Here is a 27,953-nt window from a genome sequence, read left to right as displayed (position 1 = left end):
ACCCCCTCCCCCCCCCCCAAAAAGGTTTACTGACACAAAAATGTAAAAGCTAGTTCCTTTCATCAGAAGTTATTCTCTAGTTGAGCATTTCCAGTTGGCCACACCCCAGGTTCCTCTGCTTAGTATGAAAGTGTGCATTAATTTACATCTTATTTCTCTGCTTTGCTTCCAACTCCTGCATGTCTCTACAAAGGTGATACAGGCCAATTCTTCCTGGGAGTAACTCTGGCAATCAATGAAGTCACATTCCTGTCAACCTGGTGCAAGAAGATGCAGGTCCACAATTTTCACTTGGACGAAACACTGACAGGAGTTTACCTCATGAAGAAGGGAAAATTTGTAAATATGTTTAGGCACCTAAAGCAGCAAGCAGTCCCCAGAAGGGATATACAAAACCATAAATTAACCTATTTGGTGCATATCTGCATCCTCAGATGACTCTGTATCTTTTAAGAACGTTTGTCGGATGAGATTCCACTTCCTAAAATACTTTTAAATTGTTGGTTTTGAATTAAACTTTAAGTAGCATGGCATGTAAATATAAATAATTACAATTGTCAACACACAGGAGCATCTCTGATCTTTAAAAATGGAAGCACAGTAACTTAGGGAAACAGAAATTAGTCTCATTTTTTCATAATTTCTCAGATTAAAGTTATATATTAGCTAAAGTACAGTGTTATTACTATACCCTTAGGCTTCAGAGCACATCATGCCACATGTTCATTTGGCTGCTAAAAAGCAGCAACCAAATGATTAGCATTTTTTCCAAGAACAGTTGAGATTAATAGTCTGAAGTAATTTCTTTAATTTAACCATGAAACTTGAACACTGGAATTACAGTCAATGTTAATAACATTTTATTTCAGAAAACTCTGTGTTAGTCCTTAAGCACTGATCATAAGATGGATAGAGTCCTCTTTCTTATCTGTCTTTTCTGTAATTGGAAACAAACCCCAACTATTAAACTTGCACAACTTCGTAACAGTACAGCTTTAACTGAGTCCATGTACGTAACTTCAGACAATGCTTGTCCCTGCAAAAACCTAGAAACTGGGAGCAACTCATCACCCTACTGAAATCAATAGGTGTTTTTCTGTGATTTCTGTGGTACCAAGCAGGACCTATTTGTTGCGCAGAGGTTCCCAGCGGGGATGCTGGAGGGACAGGTGAATGACATGACATCTCTGCACTAGACTCACAGAAGTTCCTCGCTGCTCTGACCAAGACATCCATTTTCTGAACAGGATCAAAACCCCTTTCATCCCCATTTTCTAGACAAAAAGGAGAGGAGATAGGGGATGAGAGCGGAGTAATAGAAACACCAACTCATACACACAGGCAAAAATCCTTCTCTCGCTCTTCCAAGCAGAGCAACGTCCCCAGCCTGAATAGAGGCTTTGTAGACATTGCAAACACCCTAATATGACTGAGGGAATTCCAGTCACCCTCAAACTGTGTTCCTATCTCTTTTGAAGACACTGAAATCCCTTCCTTCCATGATGCCAGTTCCTCCTTCCTCAACTTAGGAAGCCTCTTACTCTGGCTGCTAGTGCCGACAGCTCCTGTGACTACTTGAAGACTTTTTGAAAGCTGTGTCCAGGCTCTGTTAACCACAAACCAGCTCCTGTAAACCTGCTAACGGATGGCAAAGCTCTCCCTTGAGTTTTCCCCACAGAAGCGTACCAGCAAGCTCAGCTCTTGCAGCCTGGGAAGGCTCACTTGACATTCTTTATCTGCAAGGACTCCATTAGCAACTTACCGTAACATAAAGCATATTTTAAAAAGGCACTGAAAATAAGGGGTAATTAAAATGTAAGAAGTGTCATCTTCATAAAAGTCACAGGACTAAATAAAGTCTTGGAGGGCCCTCTCCTGTACGTTCCGTATTTCTCTACGTGCACAACCCACCTTGCTCTGTAAAATCTTTTAATAAACAAAGCCAGTCTTCTCTGTACCTTTAAAAATATCTGAAGTAGCATTTGATTAGTTCATAGGGAAAAGCTCCTAATATATTTTTTCCTCCAAGCAGAAGACAGTTACATGCAAAATTAACTCTCAACTCAGAACTATGAAGACTCAAAATCCAAAACCAATTTACAGGCAGTTACCAGGTCAGCAACAATTTGATCCATTACCAAAGAGCTAATCTAGATTTAAGAAAATTACTTTCATTTATGCATCCAGCCTAAGAAAATGCTAACAATTGTAACTCCTTAGATGACAGGATTGTCACAGCAACAGCTAAGAACTGCACAAATGTGTACTTTTTCCTTTACAAAAAAATATTTAACCTCTCTTGGCAAAGCACTGAGAAACTACATAGTAAGAATATCACAGTAATGTTCATATTTGTGTCTTACTGATTTTTGGAACTGTGAATTTAGATTAATGAGCAAACAGACCCCATGGAAACAACCTCTCTTACCTTGTCTTAGTTTGATTTATTAAGCAATGCAATTGCCAGTGACAAGCCCACAGAGAAATGCACTAAACTTAACACTTCAGAAAGAGCAAAACCTTACCCACATTTTTTTTTTGTACAAGAATGACTCTTTCCTCTTATTGCAACCAAAGGAACAGCAACAAAAACGCCTACTTAAACAGTGAAAACCTATTACAATCCTCCTAACAAAGGAACACTGCAAAGACTTATTTTCTACATGGTTCATTTATCATTGCTGAACAAAGAAAAAAATAGCCTTTATGTCTCTTCACAAAGTAAAGTGATTTGCAGGGGAGAAAATAAATAGTGACCTCTCTTTCATCTAAAGAGAGACAGATACGAAGAGGAAGGAAGGTGTTTGTAAATTAACACATAAAATAACAAATACCTTAATTCTCTAATGCTCTCTCTAGAAAATGCTATGAAAAGGTACTGAAACAGTTGCGGTAGATAGTAAATGGTTAATATCTGGCCGGGATTCCCCGCCAACACAAATTCCGATGATTTGCCATTGGATATTGTCAGCACCAATGTCCTGTTACAGTCCACCGAGATCCTCCCTGCAGCTTTCCTGCCTCGGGCATCTCTGATGTACCGGATCAGAGTCTGGAGCGTCCCCGTTTATCACAACGTTTCACTTACCACCCCCTTGCACGCACGCACGCACACACACACACACACCAGATATTACGGCTTTTCAGAAGAAAGCATAAAAGAGTAGGCAAGTCACTGAGGTCTGACACAGTAGCTCTGCACGAAAACCAAACGCATAAAAGCCCTTCTAGAAAATAGTTTGCTTTCCAAGCAAACCTTTAGCAGTGAACAGCCCTGAAACATTTTGAAGTATTACACAGCTGTTTGATGGCTTCTAGCATTGAAGAGTTTACCTAGACACAGCAAATGTCCATAGACCTACCGCTCTCTGCTTGCATTCATCTTTATATTCAAACCATAATGCAAATATTATCTGGTTCAAACATCACTGATCTAAATCAGCAAGTCGTACAATACTGTCATATTAAACCTACATCATAGCTTGTTTTCCTGAAGCATTCCTGGAGCCTGCCTTCTAGATGTAATTACTGTACAATATATATCAGAACCAGAGAGAAAGGCTTCACTCTGAGGGCTGAAATTGAGAAGAAATCAATACAAGGAAGATAAATGTTTCTTCAAGAGCTGCAGAGGTATTAACCCTCTCTCCAACTTATTTTCTTTTTGCTTCAAATCATTTTACCACGTGAGAAACCGCTGGAAGGACTGGGATATGATGGGTCTATCTGCTTATCTCCGTGTTTGGGGTTAGAAAAAAAGGGTATTTTAGGAAAAAAAAAAAAAAAGAAAGAAAAAAAGGAGAGAGAGAAGTGGAAGTTCCTACAAAGCTTCCAGAATTTCTTTCTTTCTTTCTTTTCACACTTGCGCACCTGGGCGCAGCCGACCACTGGGGCTGCATCAGGAGCCCACAGAAAGGACGGGAGGAGTCGCGGGGCGAGGACCTCACGGGGGAGGTGGGGCTCGCCCTGCCCAAGGCCCCTCACTCACATCACACCCACCCCACCTAGGTCACCCCCCTCCCCCGCCCCATCACTGCCAGGAAGGGGGAAGCCCAGGAAAAACTAAATAAACAAACCACTTCGGGGGCGTGCGGGGGGTGGGGGTACCGAAGCAGTTTTGAGGAAGACCCTTTCAGTCGCAGATGAGGCGGAGGGCACGACAACATCCCCCCCCCCCCCCCCGAGCCCGCTGTGCTTCAGAGCTGCCGCCAGCAGGAGGGGCGCGGGGCGGAGGGGGGGGGGGGGGGGGGGGGTGCGCGCGGCCCCGCGGGGGCGCCGGCGGGGCGACAGCGCCCCTGGCGGGCGGCCGGGGGCACTGCGGAGGCGGCGGGAGCCGGAGCCCCGCGCGGGCGCTGCAAGTTCCCCCGGGCCGGGGGCGCTCCCCGCGGGGGTGGGGGGGGGGACGGGACACGGGGTCCCACCGCGGGGCGCGGCGAGGGACCACCGTTATACGCGGCCCCTGCATTTCGGTAGGGGCCGAGGAGCGATGCATAGATATAAGCCGTGGGCTGCGAAGTCGGGGGGGGGGGGGGGGGGGAAGCACGGTGGGCGCTGGGTGCTCCCCGCCCGCGTAACCCCTCTCCCACGTGCGTGGGGTGGTGGTGGTGGGGGGTGTTGCACAGAGCCAGCCCCGGGTGCGGAGCGGGCGCGCAACCCTCGCTCCCCCCGCCCCCGCCCTGCCAAGGTCAGCGTGCCGGCACGGCGAGACACCCACCGCGGACACGAGTGGCGTGGGGAGGGCAGAGCAGAGACCCGCACCCAACTAAGTTTTTGGCGGGGGACGGAGGTTGCGACAAGGGATGGGAGCGGGGAGTCACGCTCCCTTCGGGGCGGCGGTCCCGCAGCACAAAGGGAGCCCCCAGGCAGCCCCGCGAAAGAAGGGCACGGCACAAGGACCCCCTCCGCCCGCCCCACGCCGTCGGGGGCTGCAATGCACCGGAGAGAGGGGGTACGGCGCCGGGAGCGCGGAGCCGAGCCCACGCACCGCGCACGGCCCCACTCGCGGGCAGCGCTTCCCGCAGCCGGGAGGGTGCTGCGGAGCCGGGGGAAAGCCAACGTCGGGGCCACCCGGGCAAAGGGGCCCCCGCGGTCCCTGGCGCGTCCTCCGCACTCGCGGCGTGCCCCGCCGGCACCCCACGGGGGTCGCGGACACGTGTGGCGAAGGCACCGGGAACCCTCCCAACCGCCGTGCTCACTCACCGGGGAAGCACACCACATCATGGAGCACGGAGCTGGTGATTTTCAAGAAAAAGATCCACCAACACGGTTGCAGTAGCCTCCGCATGTCCAAAGCCGCACATCGAAAGGGGAGAGGGGCTAAAATAATTAACGCACGGGGGGGGTAAAAAAAAAAAAAAAGGGGGGGGGGGAAATACCCCAAACTTGTTGAAAATAAGTTTCTCCCCGCACCCCTCTTCCTGCGGGAGAAAGCGGGGTCTCCTGCTCGCCTCCTCAAGGGGGGGAGGGGGGGGGCAAAAAAAAAAAAAAAAAAATCCCACAGCCGTGGGGCAGGGGGAGGACAGAGACGGCGCGCCGGCGGGGCGCGGGGACCCCCCGCGCGGCACAGCGCGGCACGGGGCGCGGGGCGGCGCGGCTCAGGCGGGCAGCGGCGGCGGGGAGCGCGGCATGCCGCGGACGGGGCGCTTAGAGCCGCCTCCGCGCACGGGCGGGCGGACGGCGGTCAGCCGGGGCCCCGGCGCGCTCCATCCTGCCGTACAGGAAGTGGCGGGCGAAGCCCGGATCCTGGCGGAGACTTTAAAGCGGGGCGAGGGAGAGGGAGAGGAGGGAGCGCGGCGCGGCGGCGAGGCGAGGCGAGGCGAAGCGGCGGCGCGCCGGGCGCCCCGGCGGCGCGCCCCCGTCGCCCTTAAAGCGGCCGCGGCGGTGGGGCGGGAGCGCGCGCCCGCGCGCCGCGGAGGAGGGGGGGGGGGGGAGGGAAGGCGACGGACCCTGCTCGTTGTGCACGCGCCCTGCCCCGCTGCCCCGCGTACTCTCCGCGCCCCGCGTACACTCTCCGCGGAGCGGCGGCGCCCGCCCCTTTGCCTGCGGAGTGTGTGTTGTTGGGGGGGGGGGGGGGGGGACACGGGACACACGCCACACGCTGCCGGCAGCGGCGGGTGTGGGAGAAAGTGTGTAATTGAGCCGAGGTAATTTGCCGTTTGTAATTTCGCATTTTGCGCTCTTATCCAAGCGGTATCTGTTTGAAGTTACTTGTGTCGTTGTGCCGCCCTCCGTGCATGCTGCAGAGGGTCGGGGCTTGGGTTTGGGTGTCCGTGTCCCCCCCAGTCGTATGCATCATTCTGTGTATTACCGGGGGGGGGGGGGGGTGTCCCCCCGAAATCATATAGTTCTCCTCGGTCCCCTTCAGCGCTGTGTATCACGCTGCGTATTGCCAGAGGTCCCCCCACAAAATCATACAGCTTAAATGCTGTGCTGGGTATTGCCAGAAATTCTCACCACAGCCATACAGCTTTTTTTCCCTCCCCCCGTACTCCTCCCATCATTCTGGGTATTTAGCTAGAGGTCCCCCACAAAATCGTACAGCTTTTTTGCCCCCCAATACCGCACTGGGTATTGCCAGAGACCCCCTCTGCCCCCCCCCCCCCCAAATCACATAGGTTTTTTTCTCCCCCAATAATATACATCATTCTGGGTATTGCCAGAAGTCCCCCACAAAACTGCTGGGTTTTCCCCCAGTATTGTGCATTATACTACATATTTCCAGAAAGCCCCCTCAAAATAAGATAGTTGACTGATATTTTTGAAGAGTCAGGTGAAGACTGTCCCAAGGTACTCTGCATCCAAATCTTGATCCACAGCCTCCCCCCGCCCCCCGCAGCAGTTTCTGAGTGATTGATAACTTTGCACAGGAAACAGAAACAGAAAATGGTGTGATTTCAGGATGAAGGGATGGTTGCTTGTACTTGGCATTTCCTGGCGGTGCTGTGGTCTGCTGAAGCTTAAATTTCATTCAGGAGTAGTTTTTGTCTGTTTCTTTAGTAATTATTTCCATTACGGGGATTCTGTTTCAGAAGGTAAAGGGTTTGGCAGGGGTTTATCAGTGCATGCTGTGCTGGGGTCTGGCTCTGTCATTTGCTGTGACCATCTCGTCTTTGCTTACCTGCAAGCCTTCCACATCTGTGGTGTTTCCAGAGGAGAGGAGATGGGTGGCAGGAGGAGGAAGAGAGTAGGAAAATTCAGAAGTCATATTTATTCAGTGGAATGGCAGTGATTTTCTCGCCCCAGTTTAGGCATCACTAGAGCAGAGCCCTCAGGGCTTGGGTACTTACCACTGCTGCACTGACTTTTCTGGAACAGGCTGTGGCTTTGTGTCCATCCAGGTTTACCCCACACAGCACAGGGTGCCAAATCAGTGGATTACGCTGCAGCCAAAGGGCCCCTAATTAGGAGGCATTCATAGGCTTTCCTTTGACTTTCTTTCCACATCCCAGGTTGTGCCTGCCAAAAATTACAGTGGGAAGTTAAAAGTGCAGTCCTTACTGGGCAAAACTGTGTATCCCAATAGTGTTTTTACCAGTGTAAGGATTTAAGGACCTGATTAGATGTTCTCTGCCCTTGAGGGCAGCACCCTTTGGGGTGTTCAAAGAGTGGAGAAGGCGCTTGCGTAAGTGTTTATCGAAAACAAAGCAAAAAATTTATAGGCCCTGAAGAAAGTTCTTATCCAACTTATTGTTCATTAAATCATTTCCCTAAACAGGTGGGGTTTGGAGGTCGGTCTCAACTCTCATAAAAACAAAGATAAAATTTTAAGAGCTAAATTTCCCTGAGCTTTTTGTTCCTATGAAAACCAAAAAACAAATCCCCACCTGCCTTGACCTTTTGGATTCTGCAGTGACATCTGTGCTCAGTTACTTATTGGGCTGCTCAAGAAAAACCTGCAATATATTCCCCTTTCAGCGACCGATTCCTAACTTTACTGACCTAATGCAACAGATAGGTAGGCAGGTTCTCCTCCAGTATTGAGACTTACCTCTTCAAATGATGGCTCCCTGGCACTGTAAGAGGCAATCTTAAAGTGAGTTTGAACACGTCTCATTACATGAGAAAAGTTATTAAAAACTATTGCAATCTCACAGAAGAAAAATAAATGGATTTTTTTCAAAGAGCAGTTTGCATCAGTATTTTTCTCACTGATTCAAAATCCTTCGCAAAAGCTCTTAATTACACCATTTTATATTTAAAATACATTTTTATGTTAGTTTAGGGGTTCCTATCCTGGAAAATGACAAATCCGAAACTGCCCCCGTACCTTGGAATTGGAGGAATTCTACATTTTCCATCCTCGGAGCAAACATGCAAGTAAGATATAAAATGCATAAGCAGAATACTGTCTCCTAAGGAGCGCAAATTACTTCAGACCTCTATAGGCTGCTAAGGAAGATTTTAGAACAGCAGTGCTCCCATCAAAAACCAGAAGTGTTCAGGCTGGATATTCACGGTAGTCCCCTCAGGTCTGAACTTTTAAAAACAAATCTTTAAAACCCCAATGTCGGCATGGACGGCTTGGTTCAGCATGCTGTGGTACATGTACAATGACCCACTTTTCCTGGAGTGGCAAATCAATCATTGCATCGTCACACATCAGTTTAAGAGCTGTAGTGGCGGAAGTAGCTTTGTTTCACATTAGCAATTTGGGTGGGCAGAGAAATGGAAAGATATATGATGGAGATCCAGAGAACAAAATTAAACACGGTTAAATGAGAATCCATTTCCTGCAGTATCTCTTTGCCTGCGGCATGCTGTCTATCAACAATACACAGGTACAAATTGGCCTGGAGATGTATCTTGAACTATCCAAACAGAGAAAACTGCATTAGCAGCATGCTGCTCTGCCGGACCGGTGCCATGTGACTGGGGAGCGTGTACATTAGATAGGACTGCCGATTCTTTTCCAATGGCTGAAGTACTGTGGGGTGATTAAAATAACTGCTACTGTAGGAAGAGATTATAAAAGGACATGATATATAATACAGTGCAGTTAAACCAGATTGATGGGTGGTCTGCAAATCTTGCAATATTTACCGTTAAACATAGTGGGCGCTATCAAGGTGAAAGGAATAGGATCAGCTTCTCTGGTTTGCATGGAACAGTGAATAAAAGAAAACTTTCATCTTTTTTTTTTTTTTTTCCTCCTGTTTGAACAGGTAATATTTTTATGCTGCCTTCGCCAACATATGGGCATCACTCCTGGGAAAGAAATGAAAGACTGTTAATTTATTTGATCAGACATGAGAAATAATAGAAAACTGAAACGAAGACTCACATTTGTCATATGTTTGAATTAGTGGAAAGCTGAAGAAAGCAGAAAAATATTGCAAGGAGTTCAAAGATGAGAGTGCTTATTGAATTAGAAAAATATTAATAGCATTAATCATTTCCAAAACAGGCTTCTTAACATCTATAATGACTATATAAAGGATTGGGGAAATAAAAATAAAAGAAAAAAATCAGATATAGAAAGTTACACTTTTTTGTGTTCAGAAAGGAAGGGATGAGTTTTCACTGATTTACATCCAGCCAGCCTCACTGGAGTGGTTAACCTGTGGGGAAAATACCAGGTGAGGATCTAGCCCTGAAAGAATAAATCAGCATGAAGTACTGAGAAGCAGCTACAGTTCAGATTATAAGTAATGTGAGGTATAAACTTCCAGGTTAATTCAGTAGCCCTAGTTCCTCTCTAGCTTTGCATAGAAAGGAAGAAAAGGATGCTGAACTTGGAGTTTCATAAATTATATTATGGCAGAGTTACTTTCTCGTAGCCTCAGGACAGATGCATTCTTCTCAGAGTAAGCTGTGAGGCTCTGGAAGTCTTAACAAGGCATCTGAGAACCTGCTGAGAAACAGAGGTGGAGGGCAAGCAAAGTAGCTGTGATTAAAAAAGAGGGCTTTATTTCAATATAATCATAGCAATGAGCTGTGTTGTTTGATTTATGAAGACATAAAAATAGATTAACCCAGAGAGGCAGGTAAAGCAAAATGTATGAAAAATGTTGATGGGTGATGCAAACTCTAGGTAAAGACATAGCCTGTAGGTCAGATATTACTGCAAATATTCTTAGGCTGCACATCTGTAGCACTACCAGCATTATATGAATCAGGGCAGCTGAGCGCTGACTTGAGTGATACTCCAAGATGTCCTGGCTGGGCAGTGTCCCACAGGGTTTTGCAAGAGGTTCTTTTGGAAGACCAATACATTTATTTTCTTGAGGTCTCTAAAACGAATCTCCACCTTAGGGTACCCTTAGGCTAAATCATTCAGAACAGACACTTGGTCACATGCTGAAATACCTACTTGAAAGCTTCATCTTAATCTTGAAGCCATACAGCTCTTTTGTCTCCCGAAATGCCCTCAAAATGACTATGTTCTGTAGAAGTGTGTGTTAGTAACCAGCTAGGTGGAAGGTCAGACTGATCAGCAATGAGTTTCTTTCTTTCAAAAGCAACTGTAGTTCAGAGTCCTGTGGTATGACCTTGCTAGGGCTGTAAGTGTGTGTTTAATTCACAAATCCTCTCTTGTTAAAAGAAAAGAAGAAAAAAATCTGTTATCAGTGTAGCAGTGAGCAGAGCAAGCATGTTAATGACTGGAGCTGAGGGATGAGCATGGAAGACCCAGCTTACTGTCCTGCTTGTCTGTTACCATGCAAGTAGCTCACCAGGAATACTACTCTCTTTGCAGAATTTAGGGCAGAAACTAATGAGACAACAGACTTATGAACTTTCATTGTTGGTGAAAAAATTGTTTATAGGTTTCAATAATATTTGAGTTCAATGTGAGTCTTGGGAACATCAGTTGCAGAAAAGCAAAAATCCTTTTGACTGGGAAGGCTCTATCCAGCCTCAGTGTTTTTAACACTATCATGCAGCTTGCCAGTGAGATAACTGCAACTGTCAGTTTTTTTCTACACAGTAAAGTTGACTCAAGGACAAGCAGGGTTTGCAGGCAGCATGAACTCAGGCTGAATATAAGCTGCTGTAAGGAACAGCATGGGTGCGGTGTGCTGGACCTAGACATATTATAGACACAGTTAATATGAGCAATCTTCTTGTCTCTGATAACCTCAACTTCCAGACCCCTTGTCTTCCAGAGGACTACAGAAAGCCAGTATCACAATGGGATATCTGCTCTTTTAAAGGCCTCATGCGTTACAACCGAAACATCAGACTCCATCTTTTCCCCTGTAAGTAAATCAGTGAGAACGAATAAATTTATTGAAGGTGGAATTTCTGCTGTTCCTTTCCCCTTCTTCCATTTCACTGCTGCTTTCTGTCAAAGGAGTTAGTGCAACATGCTCAGGCCTTCCTGCATGGATGTCAAAAAGATGTGTCAGAACCAGCTTGTGAAGGGTAAAGTCACAGGTGTGCAATGGTCCCGAGGGGGAGAGGCAATAATGGCTCTGTAACAAGACATGACCTTCTAATATAAACCCATTGCAAATGGTGTCCAAAGCCAGGCCTCTGAAATTGCTCCACAATGAAAACCAATCAAGCAGACTGCAAAAAACACTTTCCTAGCCAATCCCAGAAGAGCACTTCAAGGAAAAAAAAATCTGTTCTATAAATGGTAGAACCAGTCTCCAAATCTGTTTAAGGAAAGAAGAGAAAGTTAAAGAGCAACATTTGCCAAACCCTTATTCTTTTGGAGATACACTCTTTCCGAGTGCAGGTATAAGATGATGTGCAAACTTGTATGTTCTGGCTACCTTTTTTAGTTGGTAATATTTTACAACAGCTTGTACAGATGTGAATAATTAGATTCCAGAATGAATGCAGCCCCTGGTGGGTGTGGAGTGGGAAGGCCTTGACAGAACCAGGGAAGAAATAAGATTTGTATGTTACAGGGACAAGTAGCTCTTTCTTACTTTATTTTGGGCCCTGTGTGTTGCAATAGAGAAATGCAGGTTGCAGATTGCAGCATAGTTCTGTCTTTGCCATTCCTTTCTGGTTTCACAGATCTGTGTTTCTGTTGTTGGGTTCTTTTTTTCTTATAACATTATCAGTTACTCAGATATGGGCTTGTGTGATGCACTCTGGATTTGAGTGTGGACAGGGAGTACATTAGCTAATATGATTCCATTAAAAAGGGATTCCATAGCCAGTGACCCAATTAAATGAAGAAGCGTTAATATTAATAAACCTTCCAAAGAAAGGGATACAATCAGATACCCACAGTGACCCCACAGACATCAGTGCTAGTCAGATTAATACATACCCATAAGCACTGGTGGAAAGAGCTAAGCAACAACAACACATCTAGGCCTCTGAGATTTGGCAGTACAGCACACCCACAAAGTATCCTTTGTTTCCTCTAGTTTCTCTTTCCATTCCCTTACTCTCCAGCCAAAGATCAGTGTCATGAGCATGAGCTACTTGTCTGCAGTTTCTTGCTGAAGTTTATCCTGTCTCCTCTTGATGCCTGGTCTAAAAAGGGTTTCTTGGAAGCGTAAAGATGCTGCCCAAAAAGTTGAACAAGCAGTAATCCAAACCCCTGCCAGCTTACATCCCTAATGCAAGTGAAATGATTTTCATTCATCTTTTCAATTGTCATCAAATATAGATCCACTGTAGCTGGGCACAACTCCACTGACGTAAATGACTGGGCATTCACTTTCTTGGAACTACACCTACTTGGATCCAAGTCAAAGTTTTGCCAATGCAAGGAGGGATGTGACCAAATACCACAAAAATGCAGTTGTTACTTTCTACAGTGTTTTGCTACTTTGGAAGTGTGGCAAGACTGTGCCCTTATCTTTTCTACCCAGATTTCATGTTCATGATGCATATCTTTGTGCCATCAAGGTCTGGTGGTTCCAATGCACTGTGCTCACAGCTACGGTATTGAAGGGTTTAAAACATTTTAGAATTTCAGCATCTGTTTCATGTTGATTTCAGGAGAAGAATGGCAGAAGAGGATGCCAAGTTCCAGAGAACAATAAACACTTTGGGCCAAATCCTCCCTTCGTCTATGCTGGTGTAAATCTAATGTCTCTTCATCCAGCTGACAGGTAGATTTGAGCCAGTATAATATAGGGCAGAGTCAAGCCCTTTAATTTGGAAGAACACAATTGCTTCCTCTGGCCCATGCCCAAGAAAATATATTTAAGATATACAATATATAGTAGAAGAAATTTTAATTAACAGTTTTTTATGGGGGTATTGGGTAAAAGCATTCCATTCCGGACTGAAAACGAGGTTTTCAGAACTGAGCCAAAAAGGGGAATGTTTATCATAAATGGCCTAAAGAGGAGTACAATTAAAATGTGTTTAGAACCTTGAACCGTTTTGTTAATCAACATGAACTTATAATTCCAGGTTTTAAAATAACTAATGATGCCCAAATAGATTTTAGCATCTATTAAAGGGATCATTTTAAGACACATTGTTGGGGGAAAAGGAAACTGAGAATAAAGTTGTAAGACTAATTCATGGTAAAGAAATATGAGACCTCATAATTCTTCCCAAAGCATCACAGTTAGTAAAATATTACACTTTTTTTTCTACAGCAGAAACACAACAGAACAACATTATTCTCTAGCGGTCAACATTAATTGCAAACTGATGGCCACTTCTGAACATGGGAGTCTTCACTGGGCCACATTTAATTATGTTAACGGCCGACATGTCAGCCTGCCCAGCTCCGGCAGCCCTGCTAGTTGAGCCGCCGTCAGTGGCATCAGCCAAAGCAGTCGTACCACACGGGGGAGTCTCTCTGCATGCACGGAAAAGTTCACGTTTCATAAATCACTCGCTTTGAAACCTGATTTCTCTGTACTGCAGCTTTGTCAGTTTGTCTGAGAGATAACGTAAGATCTGCAACACTTGGCAGGGCAAAAAGCAAAGCCTAAACCATGGTGCTTCTATAAATTAATTGCTTATGAGTAAGGGGGATAGGATTTTGTTGGTGGGAAATAGGTGTCAAGCCCGATTCTCTTTATTAAACAATTTTTAAGCCACTAACTCGCCTGGTATTTCCATATAGAACACTAAGAAAAGTCCATGAAATCTCAGCCATCAGGTAATAAAATACTGCAGATTTTATTTAATCATTTAGGAAAGCAGGGGGTGGGGCATGTTCATTGCATGGCATGGCAACACCTTACCTCAGCACAGCAAAAATGGAACAACAGTGCTGGAGCAGGATTCAGCCATTTCAATATCACATTTTTCATTGCAATGTAGAGCATAGCCTTCTACCTATAGCTACAGGAATAATGGTCATGGTCCACTGTGTGGGTAGTCTCTGGGTACATCTGTCCTGGGATTTAAAGAGCCTGGTATCTTGACGAAACACACCTTTCATAAAGTACAGGCCATGAGCAGTGGACATACAGCCTGAAAAACATGCAGCATATCTTGAGGGGTGAACCATCCTTATTCCCCAAGTCCATCTCAACACAGAGGATAGAGCAGTGATGAGGGTCCTGAAAAATGCGCAAAGGGAAGTGCTGACAAAGATCTCTCAAGATGGCACAGGTTTTCTAGCACTGCATCAGACCATCCTAATGAGCTTTCTCCTGGATTTTTATACAACATTCTTACGACCTTACCATGCCACACAGGAGACTTACTTTGCCAGCTCATTGTTACGGGCTACTAATACAGACCGCTGCTAGCACAATATACTATTATCCAGCAAAACAACATGTACTGACAAACACTGTTTAGTGAGTATTGGCTACCAATCTGAGAAAGCCAGGGTCACTGCTGAACAATACCAAAAGAGGTCTCACTAGCTTCTTCTCCCTCCTCCATTGAATGAGCTGTTAATAGACAAGCTGTTATAGAGAAAAAGAACTAAATAGTTTACAAGCTTACATTTGAAGGCCTGTGAATTGCATTAGCTGAGCCAGCTGAAAGAGAGCCAAGGCAATCTCCCCACAATTGTAGAAAATGTGGCATTGAGGCATGTGGAGGCAAAGGAAGAATGACAGTGACCAGGTTTACAATATGCAAGGCTGGGATAATTACTGGTTTCTGTGGCATCAAATTTTTAGCTGAACTATGACAGGGAATAAGCATCCCCTTTAAATGCACAAGTGTGAGTGTGTGTTCATATTTTAAAACTTTCTCTCTTTTATGCAAATATTAATTTACAGTCTTAATAGAAACTCTTTGAAGCTGACACTTCATTTTTCCCCATTGGACCTTTCCCCCTCCTACCTCTCTTTCTCTACTGCACAGGCCACTCTCAGTATGAGCAATGACCGCAGTTCTTTTTTATTACTCGCTATTTTCTTTGGGCCTAGAAGTTATGAATAGGAATGTGAACTACTTCCAATTCAATTACCTGGACAATTATTTGGGATCAGTGGAACTGGAATGTGCAGCTGAAAAGTTTTTGGAACCCTCCGGTTACCAGCCAAGAGACCAACAGAGTTCTTTGTAAAATTTCTTTCTGTTCTTTATCAGAGACATAAAAGTTTTGAAAAGCAGCAGAACAAGAAAAATTAATAATAGAGAAACAGCAAAATTGAAAAGTAAAGAATAGAACCCTTAGATCATTCATTTTAAGAAGGAAAGATGAAGGAAAGGACAGTTAAAAACCAGTCACCACTGAACAATGGTAATTCAAAATTTCTAACTTTGAGAAAAGTTCAGAAACTTTTAAGGGGTCTGATTTTCACACAAAATAATTGTTTTGGATCAAATATAATTTTTTAAAGTTTTAGGTTAAAGATTTCAACCTGCTTACATGTTTCCGTCTTGTCCTCCCTATTTTATACAGTCTTTGGTTAGAAAGAAGCCAGGTGATGTCTCTAAGCCATTGTTGCAATGACAGCAGTCTGAAATACTGCAGAGCTGAGGTAGCAGGTTTAACGCAGCCCTTCTTTACAAACAACCTGAGGAGATCAGGCAATTGCTGAGAGGATATTCAGCAAAGTATAGTGGTGGCTTTTCCCGTAACCTCCATTAATGGGTAGCTATCTTTGATCGCTCATTTACAGTCCAGTTAAACCAGACAGAAATCAGCCTGACAGGAAACACATTTTTGGCTTTTTAAAACCAGATTTCTTGGTACATTATTATATAAATTGTTCACAAACTGGACTAACCCGGGTCAGTGATCCAGATAACAGCTTTTCTAGTCAGACTTGAGCTTTGCTCATTTGCCTATTACCTCTGGCACATCTTTACCACAGAGAAACCTTTCAGTCACGCTAACTTAGAGTACCAGACATCTATTGCTTACAACTGAAAGGAGAGCATTAGTCTATACTCAGAAATCCTACATCCCTCTCCATGGGGTGAGAATTTCTGCCACTATTTTAAGGCCAATGGCAAAACTCATGTTGACTTCAGAAGGGACAGGCTGACTTGTTAGATGCTCTCTTTGGCTTCCAATCCTGCAGTCACAGTGTAGGTGCATCAGCTTCTGGAATTATATTCACCTGAGATCAGACCAAGTGGAGTTTATGCATTTTCAGGTCCTTGATGATGAAACTTTTTCAAGTACTTGCTGAGCAATATTGCCTTTAAAGGCTTCAGAGAAACCATCATGTCAAGGGCAGCTTGTTTCAGTGAAAGGCTCAGGATTTATCTAATCAAACCTGGGAATTGTCCCCTTTTGTTTTGGTGGGTTGCTTTTCCCGAGCTGTTCAGTTTGCCCTCCTATTAGATCCTTTCATTCAAGTTAGGGTTTCCTCACTTTGGCTGATCTTTATTTCTGCTTTTAATATTCTCTATTGATTTTATTGTAGCTCACTTACATGCTGTTCAACAGTCCCTTATTACTGTAAATAAAATGAGATAAATAACTTGGCTTTCTTTCTGCATTTAAAATGTTTGGCAGCAGCCATCTCCACCCTTAACTAGAGCATTTGACAGTGTTACTGCCAGTATCTGTGAGGGCAGCTCCTGAGACCTGCATGCCCCTCACATGTCACGAGTATCCATGCTAGTTAGATAAAGCTAGCTTGGAGTCTGCTGATATTACTGGCTGGCTTTATCTACCAAGCAGAGGTACCAGTAGCATCTGTGCATCTGTTGGATGTGCAGATAGGAGCAGCTGCCCTCTTAGTCACTGGCAGTAATAGCAGTGTTAATACGTGCATCTATGAGCAAGCAAGATACTGCTTATCTGCAGTATATGTGAAAGTCACTGAGGGTCCCGTTTTCAGATCAGGTAGGTGTTATTCCTGTCTATCACTTACAGACTTTGGCTTAACTGGTCACTTAAATAATAGTGATAAGATACAAAACACAGCTTCATCTTTCTTCCCGCTTGTGACTGTTCTTTGCAGGCATTCCTCTGCCCTGGCCCATTCCACTGTCCTCAGGGAAACAACCAGCATACTCAGAGTGTAGAAGGTGCATTCCCCTTGGCTGGCAAGAGTCCGTAGAACATTCCCAGCACCCGCACTCCCTTCAGACTCCTTGGTGTTGGTGCTGTTATCAGCACAGTTGGAGGTCAAAGCAACTGCTGAAGGGCTGGGCAGCTTCTCAAGTGGAGCCTGCAGCCTGTGCTGGGCTATGCACTGTTGCAGTTTGCCAGGTCAGTGCTTATGGTATGCGGCTGTGTCGGCTGCAGTACAGATCTAGCCTGAGACTGCTATCTTGAAATGGGCCTGCCTTGTGAGCAGACACGTTACCAAAGCTTATTCCAGCTAGTTTGAGTATTGATAGCATAGCAGCTGCCTTCGACTGCTTGAATGAATGCCAGGATCTGCTGGAGGCTCTACAGTCTGCTTAAGCCAGCATGGGGCCATCTTCATTGTTATTTCACCCTGACCAAGAGAGATCGTTCTGGGTGCTGCCTCCATGAGTTCCCAAGACTGGCTGCACCAGATCTGAGTGGCTCAGTATTGATGTCCTCCACCTCTGCCAAGGTTAGAGATTTCAGCCTTACTGCAGGTGATCCTTGCTCATCTTAAAGCCCTTTCTTTCACATGTAGGTTTTTTTCCTGTTGTGTCTGTAAAGTAGCACTGAAGATCAAACCTGGGCGGAGGTTCAGATCACCACTGCCAATAGACAGCTTTATTTGATCTCCAGAAACATACACCCTCTTGCAGATGTGTCCTCCTGCTGTGCTTTGCATGTCTGCAGCCAAGATAGCCTTTAAAACAGACCTTCACATGGGGTATGTTCACATCCAGATATGCTGAAACAGTGCCAACATTTTCTCCAATGTCCCAAATTTTAAAGAGTTCAGTGTGGAGTTACTGGTTTTGACTCACTTTTACTTAAATATACACCTGAGATCTAAAAAGACTGTGTTCTTTTAAATTCGTTCTTGTAAAAATAAATCTATCTCAGTTAGGTAATACAAACTGTTTTGAAAAGAGCTGCAGAATATCCTTGTAAATATATTGTGAAAACAAGTAATTAAAATAGTCAAAATAATGAGTAAAAATCGCATGATTTTAAGAAAGCACATAAAGAGTAATCAAGCAGGGTAATACTAAATAAGATTAATTTAAGTCAGAGACTCACATATATAGTGTATTGTATTCTTTGGACTGAAGAGAAATGCATGCTGTGAAAGGGTGTTCTGAACTCCATTAAAGAGTAATCTTTGTACACAACAGTAGTGCTGTGCAAATAAATGTTGTGAGGCAAAATAAATAAGTTTTGAGAAATGAATGACTTTAGCAGTAGTTTGCCAATTAATTAGAACAAAGAGGGAACTCTAGCAGACAACACAAAGAGATAAATAAGGAAGAGTTCAAGTTGCCATAACAGCTTTTGCTATTCTCTCACTCTACTTTTTGCTAATTCTTCTTTCGCAAGCTTTGTGGGATTTTCTTTGGAGGGGGAAGGAAGACAAGAGGGTGCAGTAGCAATTTTGCTCACTCTCGAAATGCTATCTAAGGGTCTTACCTCAAAAAAGGTTAATTGTAACTTGATCCTTACCACAATTTGTTGTAACAGGGTGATGGAGTATAAACTAGAATGGAGAAAGAATTAGAGAAGATTTAGCTAGGTTGCATATATTCTAGACAGCAAGACCTGTTCCCCTATGCAGTTAAAGAATTAACCAGTGCAATTTCATAATTATTAGTTACCATCTCTCAGAACCTGTCAAGGATAGGTCAAGTGCCAGAAAACAGGAAGAGGGCAAATATAGTATCTGCTTTCAAGAAAATGGAAAGAGGAACTCTCAAGATACCATGGATTTCTCAGCCTAAATTTAGACAAGCTATAAGTGGAAAGAATAAATTAGAGATTATAACATTTGTGAATGACACCATTTTGATAGGGACTGGAAATACTATAGCACCACAGTTAGAACTAGTGGTCTTGGTAAACCAGGGAAATGATCCCTATTGAGCAAGGTCACATTCACTCAAGTGAAATAAAAACAACTACATATAGGCAGGAGAAGCCAAAACTCCACATACCAAAAAGGCAGCAGAAGCCTGGAAGATCTGAAGGTGATAACATCCATAGTAAATGAGAAGTGAGATGCACCTGTAAGAAAGCAAATCTTGTAAAACGTACTAACAGTAGCACTGCTTGTAACATGCCAAACATCATTACTCTGCTGTGCTCAGAACTATTGGAGGCTTACCAGTTTACACTGAATCTGGCTTAAGTACCATATTTTTAAATAAAAGGTTCAGTCCCACTGGACAGGAACAGGAATGAATAAAAACCTATAAACATATAAGCTATGGGAAAAGTTTGGAGAAACTGAGTTTGTTTCATTTACACAACTGAGGAGAGTATGATAACAGACTTCCAATGTGTAAGAAGCTACTGAAAGAAGACAGTAATCTATTACTCACTGAGGTTAGGGCAGAAAAAATTGCTTTAATTTCCAACAAAGAAGATTTAGGTTATCTTTCTAACTATAAACCTAGGTAAGCACTGGAACAGGCCGCTAGAGTCTCTAGAATCTCCATTACTTGGGGTTTTAAAGAACAGATGAGATAAAACAGCTGTCAACGTTGTTGGGTATACTTGATCCATATACCTCAGCAGAGGTGGACTTAACACCAAACATCCTTTAAGCTCCTTGCCAGCCCTACCTTCCTCAGCTCCTGAAATGCTGTAGTTGCATAGTTTTGTAGTTGCATATACAACCCAATTTTAATTAAAAACAAACAACAACAAAAAAAAACCAAAAGAAACTTGAAACTGTGGATCCTAGCATTTCAAAGATCAAAGGTAAGTAAAACAAGTCAGTATCTTCATGCAGACTGATGATTCCATATTCAGCTGTGTTTTAACAGAGATATAGGACTTAGACAAAGAAGGAGTAGAGATGCTGAAGGTGGGAAAGGCAGAGTTGGGGAATAAGCAATATCTGTTCTGCTACCCACCCTCTAAGAGCCTTCCCTGTATCTTTATCTCCTAGAATAGCTGGGAAGCTCTTGTTCCATTTTTTCTTGTCTCTGCTTTTGCAGAGAGTCCAGGGAGCATCTAGGAAGGGAATCTATGAGATGCATGAGCAAGAACTTGGTTGGAGCCGAAAGGAGCACACAAAGGGGTCTCTCTGAACATAATGGCCAGCATTTCCATGTTCTTCTCCAGGACCACACAGTCTATGGTTCGAGGCAGAGGATCCCCAGAAAGGAGCTCAGGGGCTATGTAAAGGTAGCAACAGAGGAAAGTAAGAGAGTGTGTTATGCAGATTCCTCCCCCGCACTGAGGGAACCCATTCCCCATGCAGTGGTGTCCTAACACAGTGCAGTTTGAAGGGACAAAAGTGGCAGATTCAGCAAACATTGGGGGGGTAGTTTAATATTGCTTCAACTATCCTCAGGCACTACTTTTTTTCTGTATGTTCAATTATGCTGTGGATTTATTGATAAATAAATCAAGTCTCTGTTTTCCATTTGCACACTGAGGGAAGCCACAGATGAGTTGCAGAATTTCAGGAATACATTCATCTAAGCTTGTGAAATTCTCTTTGGTCTTTGAATCCTCTTGCAGATAAACTACTCTTACCATATTTATGGAGTACCAGCTTTTCAACACTTAGTTTATAATCCATAGTCCTCTGCCCTTTTGCAAATAACTTCTATTTTGCCCTGAAAGGCAGTCTATCTCAGCTCACACAGCCTTTGTGTTTGTGCCTGTCTGCATTATTTATATCTCCACTAAAGACATTCCTCTTTTCCATGTTCTTGTGACGGCGCCTATCATGCAATATTTGGACAGCTACTTGTTGCTAATCAGACTTTGTCCACTGCTCCCACCTTTATGGTACAAGCTTTTGGCACACAGTTTTGAATTGTTGGCCCTCCAGCAGATTCTCAGTAGCACTACCTCAACTTTATGCAACAGCAGCAGATATCCATTTCACAAATCAGTTATCAGAGGTATCTGGTGATGTTTGGGGTTTGATCTCAGCTTTTCTGAATGACACTTTTTCATTTTGAAAACTCATGGTGTTGATGTTTTCTTCTAAGTGTCGTGGTTTAACCCCAGCCAGCAACTAAGCACCACGCAGCCGCTTGCTTGACCTAGGTGGGATGGGGGAGAGAACTGGGAAAAATTAAAACTCATGGGTTCAGATAAAGACAGTTTAATAGGACAGAAAGGAAGCAAATAATAATGATAATAATGATAATAATTCTGATAATGATTATGATGATAATAATAATAAATTGAAAATACTACGAATAAAAGAATCAGAATATACAAAACAAGTAATGCACAATGCAATTGCTCACCACTCACTGACTGATGCCCAGCTGATCCCCGAGCAGTGATCCACCCCCACCCCTGGCCAACTCCCCCCAGTTTATATACTGGGTATGACACCACATGGTATGGAATATCCCTTTGGCCAGTTTGGGTCAGCTGTCCTGGTTGTGTCCCCTCCCAACTTCTTGTGCCCCTCCAGCCTTCTTGCCGGCTGGGCATGAGAAGCTGAAAAATCCTTGACTTAGTATAAACACTACATAGCAACAACAGAAAACATCAGTGTGTTATCAACATTCTTCTCATAGTAAATCCAAAACATAACACTATACCAGCTACTAGAAAGAAAATTAACTCTATCCTATCCATAGCCAGGACACTAAGCCACCATGATTTTCTAAGTCCCATCCAGCAAGACATGAAAGATAGAGCCTACACCATATTTTTTCTTGCTCAGTTATACCGAGAGGGATGTAGATTATCTTTAGACAAGGTGTAAGCAGTGATTCCTACATATTAACTCTCTGTTTAAAAATATCTGTATTCCACAGCTGAGGGACAAAGAGAACAATATTGCCTTCCTTTTCTGCCCTGATGTATCTTGACCTTAACTAAGAGAGATCCTTCTCAATCCTATCCATGCTGAGGCTCAGAGAAGCGCACTGTGACATCAGGCCAGCAATCGCTACCCATTTTGTCTCTGCTGTCAGCCCTGTGACAATCGCTTAACGCTGATGGCTAAGCGTGCACATGAGAACCACAAGCTGTCTTAGTGATTAGACTGGCAGAAGGCGATAGCTCCAAGTCCTCCTAGAACCTCTTATTTTGTCATGCCCTGCAGAGAGATTGTAACCATATTTAGATTTCTAGCACAGCACCGTCTGGTGAGCTACTTACACATTAAAGTAATGCCCAATCCCTGTAGTAGGATACACCTGGGAAAAAGTCTGTTCCCAGGAGTTACAAGGGAAAGGCTCTTGGGTTTTCAATACAAATATTTTAGAAAGCTATACAACTGCAGAGGAGGTGTTTGCTCCCCAGTTCAGTCTGTTGATACTTTTGTCTGAACTAACCAACTCTGCTTTTCACTGTCATTTGTAATTACAGTCTATAAATATTTGATATTACTTTAAAATCAGTTTTTAAAATATTTAAATTAATTGGGGCTGGTGAATTAGATAGCCACGAATTTGAAACTGAGCCTGCCTAATCCTCTGTGCTGCTTTTTTCAGCTTTTAACTGTAGCCCAGATTCTCCCACTTTCTGTAGGATAAACCAATGGGACTTAATTTTACTTGTAACATATGAATGGTTTGATTCAGTTAGCAATGTTTTGTGTTTTCTTGCAATTATTTCAGCTAACTGAAACTGGGCTAACTGGGTCCCCTTGGAGTATCCAGGCTGTCCAAGTATGAATTTGGATGGGTGGCCACCCCAGAGGATCTGCCTTAGCCTTATAAAATTTCACAGTTACAACTGGGATTCATCTGTAAAATGGGAATCTGCTGTGATATATGCTGTAGTCATGCTATGTGCTGTGCCCCATGCAGCACTCCTTGTATTTCCTAAACTCTGCTTCAGCAACAAAAGGATTCAGTGAATTCTCAGAAGATATCCCTTTCCATACTGTGTCCGGTGACCACATCAGGACCTACAAAGGATATTTCCAAAATATTATGTATCAAAGATATGTCATGGCAATTGCCAGTATGTCCCAGAAATGTGCCGAGTCCTACAGTGACTACTTGTAGGAATGAACCCACAGACTGCATGCTCAAACTTCAGTTTTCATTTGGTATCTGAGATGATACACATAAAGAAAACTTCAAGAGCTGAATGTTATTACTTATTAGTGTGATGTTTCATTTTACCACAGGCTTGGGTAACGTCCATGGAAGATTTCGGATGGATTGAAATGATCCTGCAGGCTGTTCATCAGGGAATAACCAATGCAACAGTTGAAATCTCTGAGAATTTTAGACAGAGTAAATAAACCTATTGAAAGTGTAATTACTACAGAAGACAACCTAGGGGCCCTTGCTGTAAAAGGTAAGGGAGACTATTATGCCTAACAGAGTTGGTTTTTAGGAAGTTTTTATTTTCTTAAGAAGCTCAGACAAGCTATTATCTTTAATAACTAGCTGCTAGTCTGAATTTCCAACCAGATACTGTGACACTTATTCAACAAAGCTGTTCATTCATCTACCAGTTTGTGCAGTGAGTAGATATTTCAGGAGAGGAAGAGAAGAAAACAATCATGGAGGAAGGTACATTCCTGTAAGCTCCGTTACCATTTATGGAGTTACTCACCTCTTATTCTTTTCAATCATGAAGTGCAAGGTAATATTTAAGAAACATTTCTGGTATGAAACTCAAAGATATTGAATAGTAAAACGCAACTGATACCTTTCAATTCTTTTAGTAGAGCTTAAGCAGGTGTGAGGCCAGTGTCTTGTCTCACACACTTGGAACTCCTAGAAAAAGAGGAAGTTTGGGGCAAACACATATATAGGATCTTTTCCTTAAATCCAGATCTGGCACTAGCTTATTACCTTGTGTATTATCTATAGGCTGAAGCAAATACGGTTTTCCCCTAGCATCCAACTTAAACCCTAGAAATAGGGTTTATTTCACACACAGTGACTAGATGGGAGCAGGGAACAGTATGATTGATTTTTGCTGTGACAAAAGCCACCTGGTTCTCCTGGAGAGACGACAGGGAGGAGGAACCAGACTCCCTCTTAACTGAGCTCTTTATCTGTTTCTGCTCTACTAAAGATTATCTAAGGCCATTTTTTGCTATTTTGACTCTATGCAAGTCATGCTTTGCTTTCAAAGGAAATTTGTCCCATGACTGTAATCATGGCATAAACAGACCTCTGCAGGGCCTCCCTGAATCTGCATTCACTGAAAAATCCCATACCCAGCACGTCTATGAGGAACCGTTCAACCAGCTGACTAAATGCATAAAGCATATGAAAACACTAGCCTTATCTCCTCAAGAGTCGACAGCAAAATGTATGGCCACGTTGGAAGTTTCTGGCAGTTCTAGAAATAGTGCCTGCTGAGCAAATAAGGTCAGAGTGGGTGGGTGAAAATAGATTGTTCTCAAAATTTGGCACATAAAACTTTGAAAGTGCTTTATGAACAGAAATCATTCTCTCAGGTCTTGATCCTGCAAAAGCTCATGTGGGTAGACTTCTCAAGCTCATAAATTTAAAGATCTGTTTATGTTTTTGTAGGGTGGGGGTTTAGGCTAAATAAAAGAAGGTGAAACATTAGCCACAGGAGGTTTCACCTTCAAAGGAAGATATCCATGCCTTTCTGTTTATTAGTTTTCCTGTGAGCAAAATACTTGACTAACTCATTTTTTTCATTTGCCCACCCTTTCAAAACTTAAGAAGTAGTTCCTCTAAGGCACTTGCTTTGATTTTGCCACTTAGGTATTCTAGGAACTTGCTTAAATCATTTGACGTTTGTGTTAATAACATAAAATCTTAGTGATCTGAAATCTTTATATAATTAAGCAAAATAATACAGCTCCCTACATGGAACTAAAGTAGTTCGGGGAAATTCTCAGTGGAAATAAGGATGACTCATTCCTCAAGCAACACCAACAATTAAGTATACATAAGCTATCAGTTCCCAATTGGAAAAAATGGGGACATTTATATAATAAAGGGCTTTCTTAATCTGCGTGTAAAGATGATAAGGTATTTGTACCAGCTGAGACTGTATTCAGAAATATGTTTACCAGTACTCAAGTTTATTCTCAAGAGCAGCATCCAGTGAATAAGACCATAGTGGTGGTAATTTTAAGCCTCACATATTTGTAAAATCATTATGCTGTCAGTCCTTTCTGATGCCAAAGTCTGCATGCTGTGCATTTAAGATTTTAGGATGAAGGACTGAAAAAATTTTTTATATCAAGGTATTTAGAACCAAATAAGAGTTGTGATTTGGGCAAAATCCAAAGAAAGAAAACCTTCTAAGGAAAAAGCAGCCTTAGGTGCTATAAAATCATTATCTTCCTGGTAGAGGTATTTAATTTTGAAACTCTATATACCATTCAGCTTCTTTGGCATCAGCATGCCCACTTAATTTGTCATGGCTTGAATCTGAGCTCTAGTTACAACCATGTTATTGCATACCTTGTGCTGGGTGATGGACATTTTAAGCAGCCACACAAACCCTTGGATGCATTTAGAACACCTCTGCCATTTGGGTTTTTGCCTATCTTGCTGACAGAGAGATCCCTGTGTGAAGGAACTCAACAATTCCTATCTTAAAATGCCACCAGGGGTCTGTTCCAAATTAATCATGTATTGGCACCTGTATCTGCTCCAGACCAAAGCTAATCCTCCAGTCCCCATGCTGAAGGCTATGTGGGCCCTTAGTATTCACAGAGAGTTGTCAGTGATATTGGCTAGCAGCACTGCTTGATGCCCCAGAACCCTGTTTTCCCCCAGCACAATGTGGAATCCCACGTTATTTCTCTTTTGTGGTATTACACCCTGTTTGCCACTGAAATCTCATATTGTTCTCAACGGGTGGGGACCAAGGCTGAGAGGAGAGACAGCCAGGATCACAGAGAAGGCTGTGAGGGCTGGAACAGTCCTTTGCTCCTGCCTACCAGAGATCCCCTCCTGACAGTGGGGCAGCAGCATTGCCCCACTGCTGGGCAGCGTGAGGGGACATACTGCACTGTGAGATTTTCAGATACTACAGGGATGGGACTGCATGATGACCAGAGCTGGGCACCTTTTTATAACCTCTCCACTGCAAGTGCTTGTATCTAAGAACTGCTCAGCTGGTAACAACAGCAGTTTTACTGAACCTATGGTTTTATGAACACTAGCACGTCATCTGTTCTTTCATCCTTTGGTTTTTTAGCGGCAGCTTGTCAGGAAGCACAGTGTCTATTAAACATGCAGCTCAACACCTATGGCTCACTTGATAGCTAACTTCATTACATGTGTGTCTTCGCTTACACAATACACCCAGTTACACTGTTTCTTTCCTAAGGAGTGAGATGTTTTTTTAAACTGACGCAAGATTTGATCCACCGTGTTTATAGCACATATTGGATGAACCCTAATTTGCAGGAAGTCTTTACAAGTGGAAAACCTTGCTAAAACACATATTATTGAATGGATATCTCACTGAGCTTGGATCAATGAAGCTTATACTGTGGCTTAGGCCTAATCTTAGGACAATTCAGCAATTGAATCCCCTTATGTTAGGCTACTGGCAATGTTGCAGGACGCATTTTGTATCTACTGATTAACTGTGTTCAGTTTGTGCATAAAATGAAAAAGAAATCAATGAAAAGACTTAGAAAAAGAAAATAGAGAGAAAGAGATGGACATATCAAAAAGCAAAAAGAAGAAACAGCTCTGTAGATTCTGTAGTGAGATGGCAGATTCTCTGAATTAGTATCTTTTTCTTGGTATCCTAGAATGATTCCTATGTCATCACACTGAAAATTTGATTTTTAAACATTTAGTGCTTTAACTCTTAAAATAGCAGCAGCTCTGGACATGTGATGGCTTTACATAGGATCACTGAAAAAAGTCCACTGGAAAGCCACAGGGCAGCAGACAGGACTGTGATGCTTGATAACATGCTCAAGCAATGTTTCAGACTGGTTTCTGGGGGTCATGCAATTGTGGGGATGGGCACAGGGATGGAGGTCTCTAATTCCTACAGCTTTCATACACAGTAGTAGGCAATGAGAGGAAAGAGTTGATCCTAATGCTTCTGCTAAGGGGAAAAAACTTCAGTCACATTTCACACCTTATTAGATATTGGAAACTACACAGAGGCAATCTGAGTATAATCCACAGAAAAACAGGCAATGTTGTTTCAGGCTGCTCAGGGAACTACTTGTTATGAACATGGACCTGAGAATTCAGCTCTCCCTATTTAAGTATTTTGGAAGTGATTTTCACTGTTGGATTCATCTCCAAATGGGAAAAAAATGTAGGCGCAATAGCCTAGATTCTGATCTTGCAAAGCATTCCCAAGGTTTGTCACTTGGTTCTTGCTAAGTGGCTTCATGCAGCTAGGGATATGTCTTAGCATGTGTATTTAATGCTTTTGAAAGGTGCTTAGCTGACAGTCTCAGAGGATGACTCCTGGGCATATTCTGCCCTTAGATATGTGCAAGCTACTGCCCTTGATATCAGTGAGAACTGCCTTTGCTTATGAGAGATGTAGGCATTTTACAGTTTACTCCTGCTCTGTTACTCTGACATCTGGGCAATCCTGAACCTTCCCCCATTTAATTATAATTTTTAATTGATTATGCTGGCTTAGGCTGGGACAGAGTTAATTTTCCTCATAGCAG

At 43.3% G+C, this 27,953-nt stretch overlaps 1 protein-coding gene across 2 annotated transcripts in view; it reads right to left on the bottom strand.

Annotated features, from left to right (window-relative positions):
- Positions 1-5,320, bottom strand: part of PTPRG (protein tyrosine phosphatase receptor type G) — a 412,936-nt gene extending 407,616 nt beyond the window's left edge. For both annotated transcript variants that reach the window (XM_049826696.1, XM_049826694.1), the window contains exon 1: positions 5,200-5,320. In XM_049826696.1, the coding sequence (XP_049682653.1) occupies positions 5,200-5,284 (85 nt within the window). In that variant the 5' untranslated portion in view covers positions 5,285-5,320. The remainder of the gene's footprint in view (positions 1-5,199) is intronic.
- Between the last annotated feature and the right edge of the window lie 22,633 nt (positions 5,321-27,953).

Source organism: Accipiter gentilis, chromosome 23 (genome assembly GCF_929443795.1).
Source record: "Accipiter gentilis chromosome 23, bAccGen1.1, whole genome shotgun sequence".
NCBI lineage: Eukaryota > Metazoa > Chordata > Aves > Accipitriformes > Accipitridae > Astur > Astur gentilis.
Note: the sequence above shows the minus strand (reverse complement) of the source record. Positions and strands in the feature narration are given on the sequence as shown.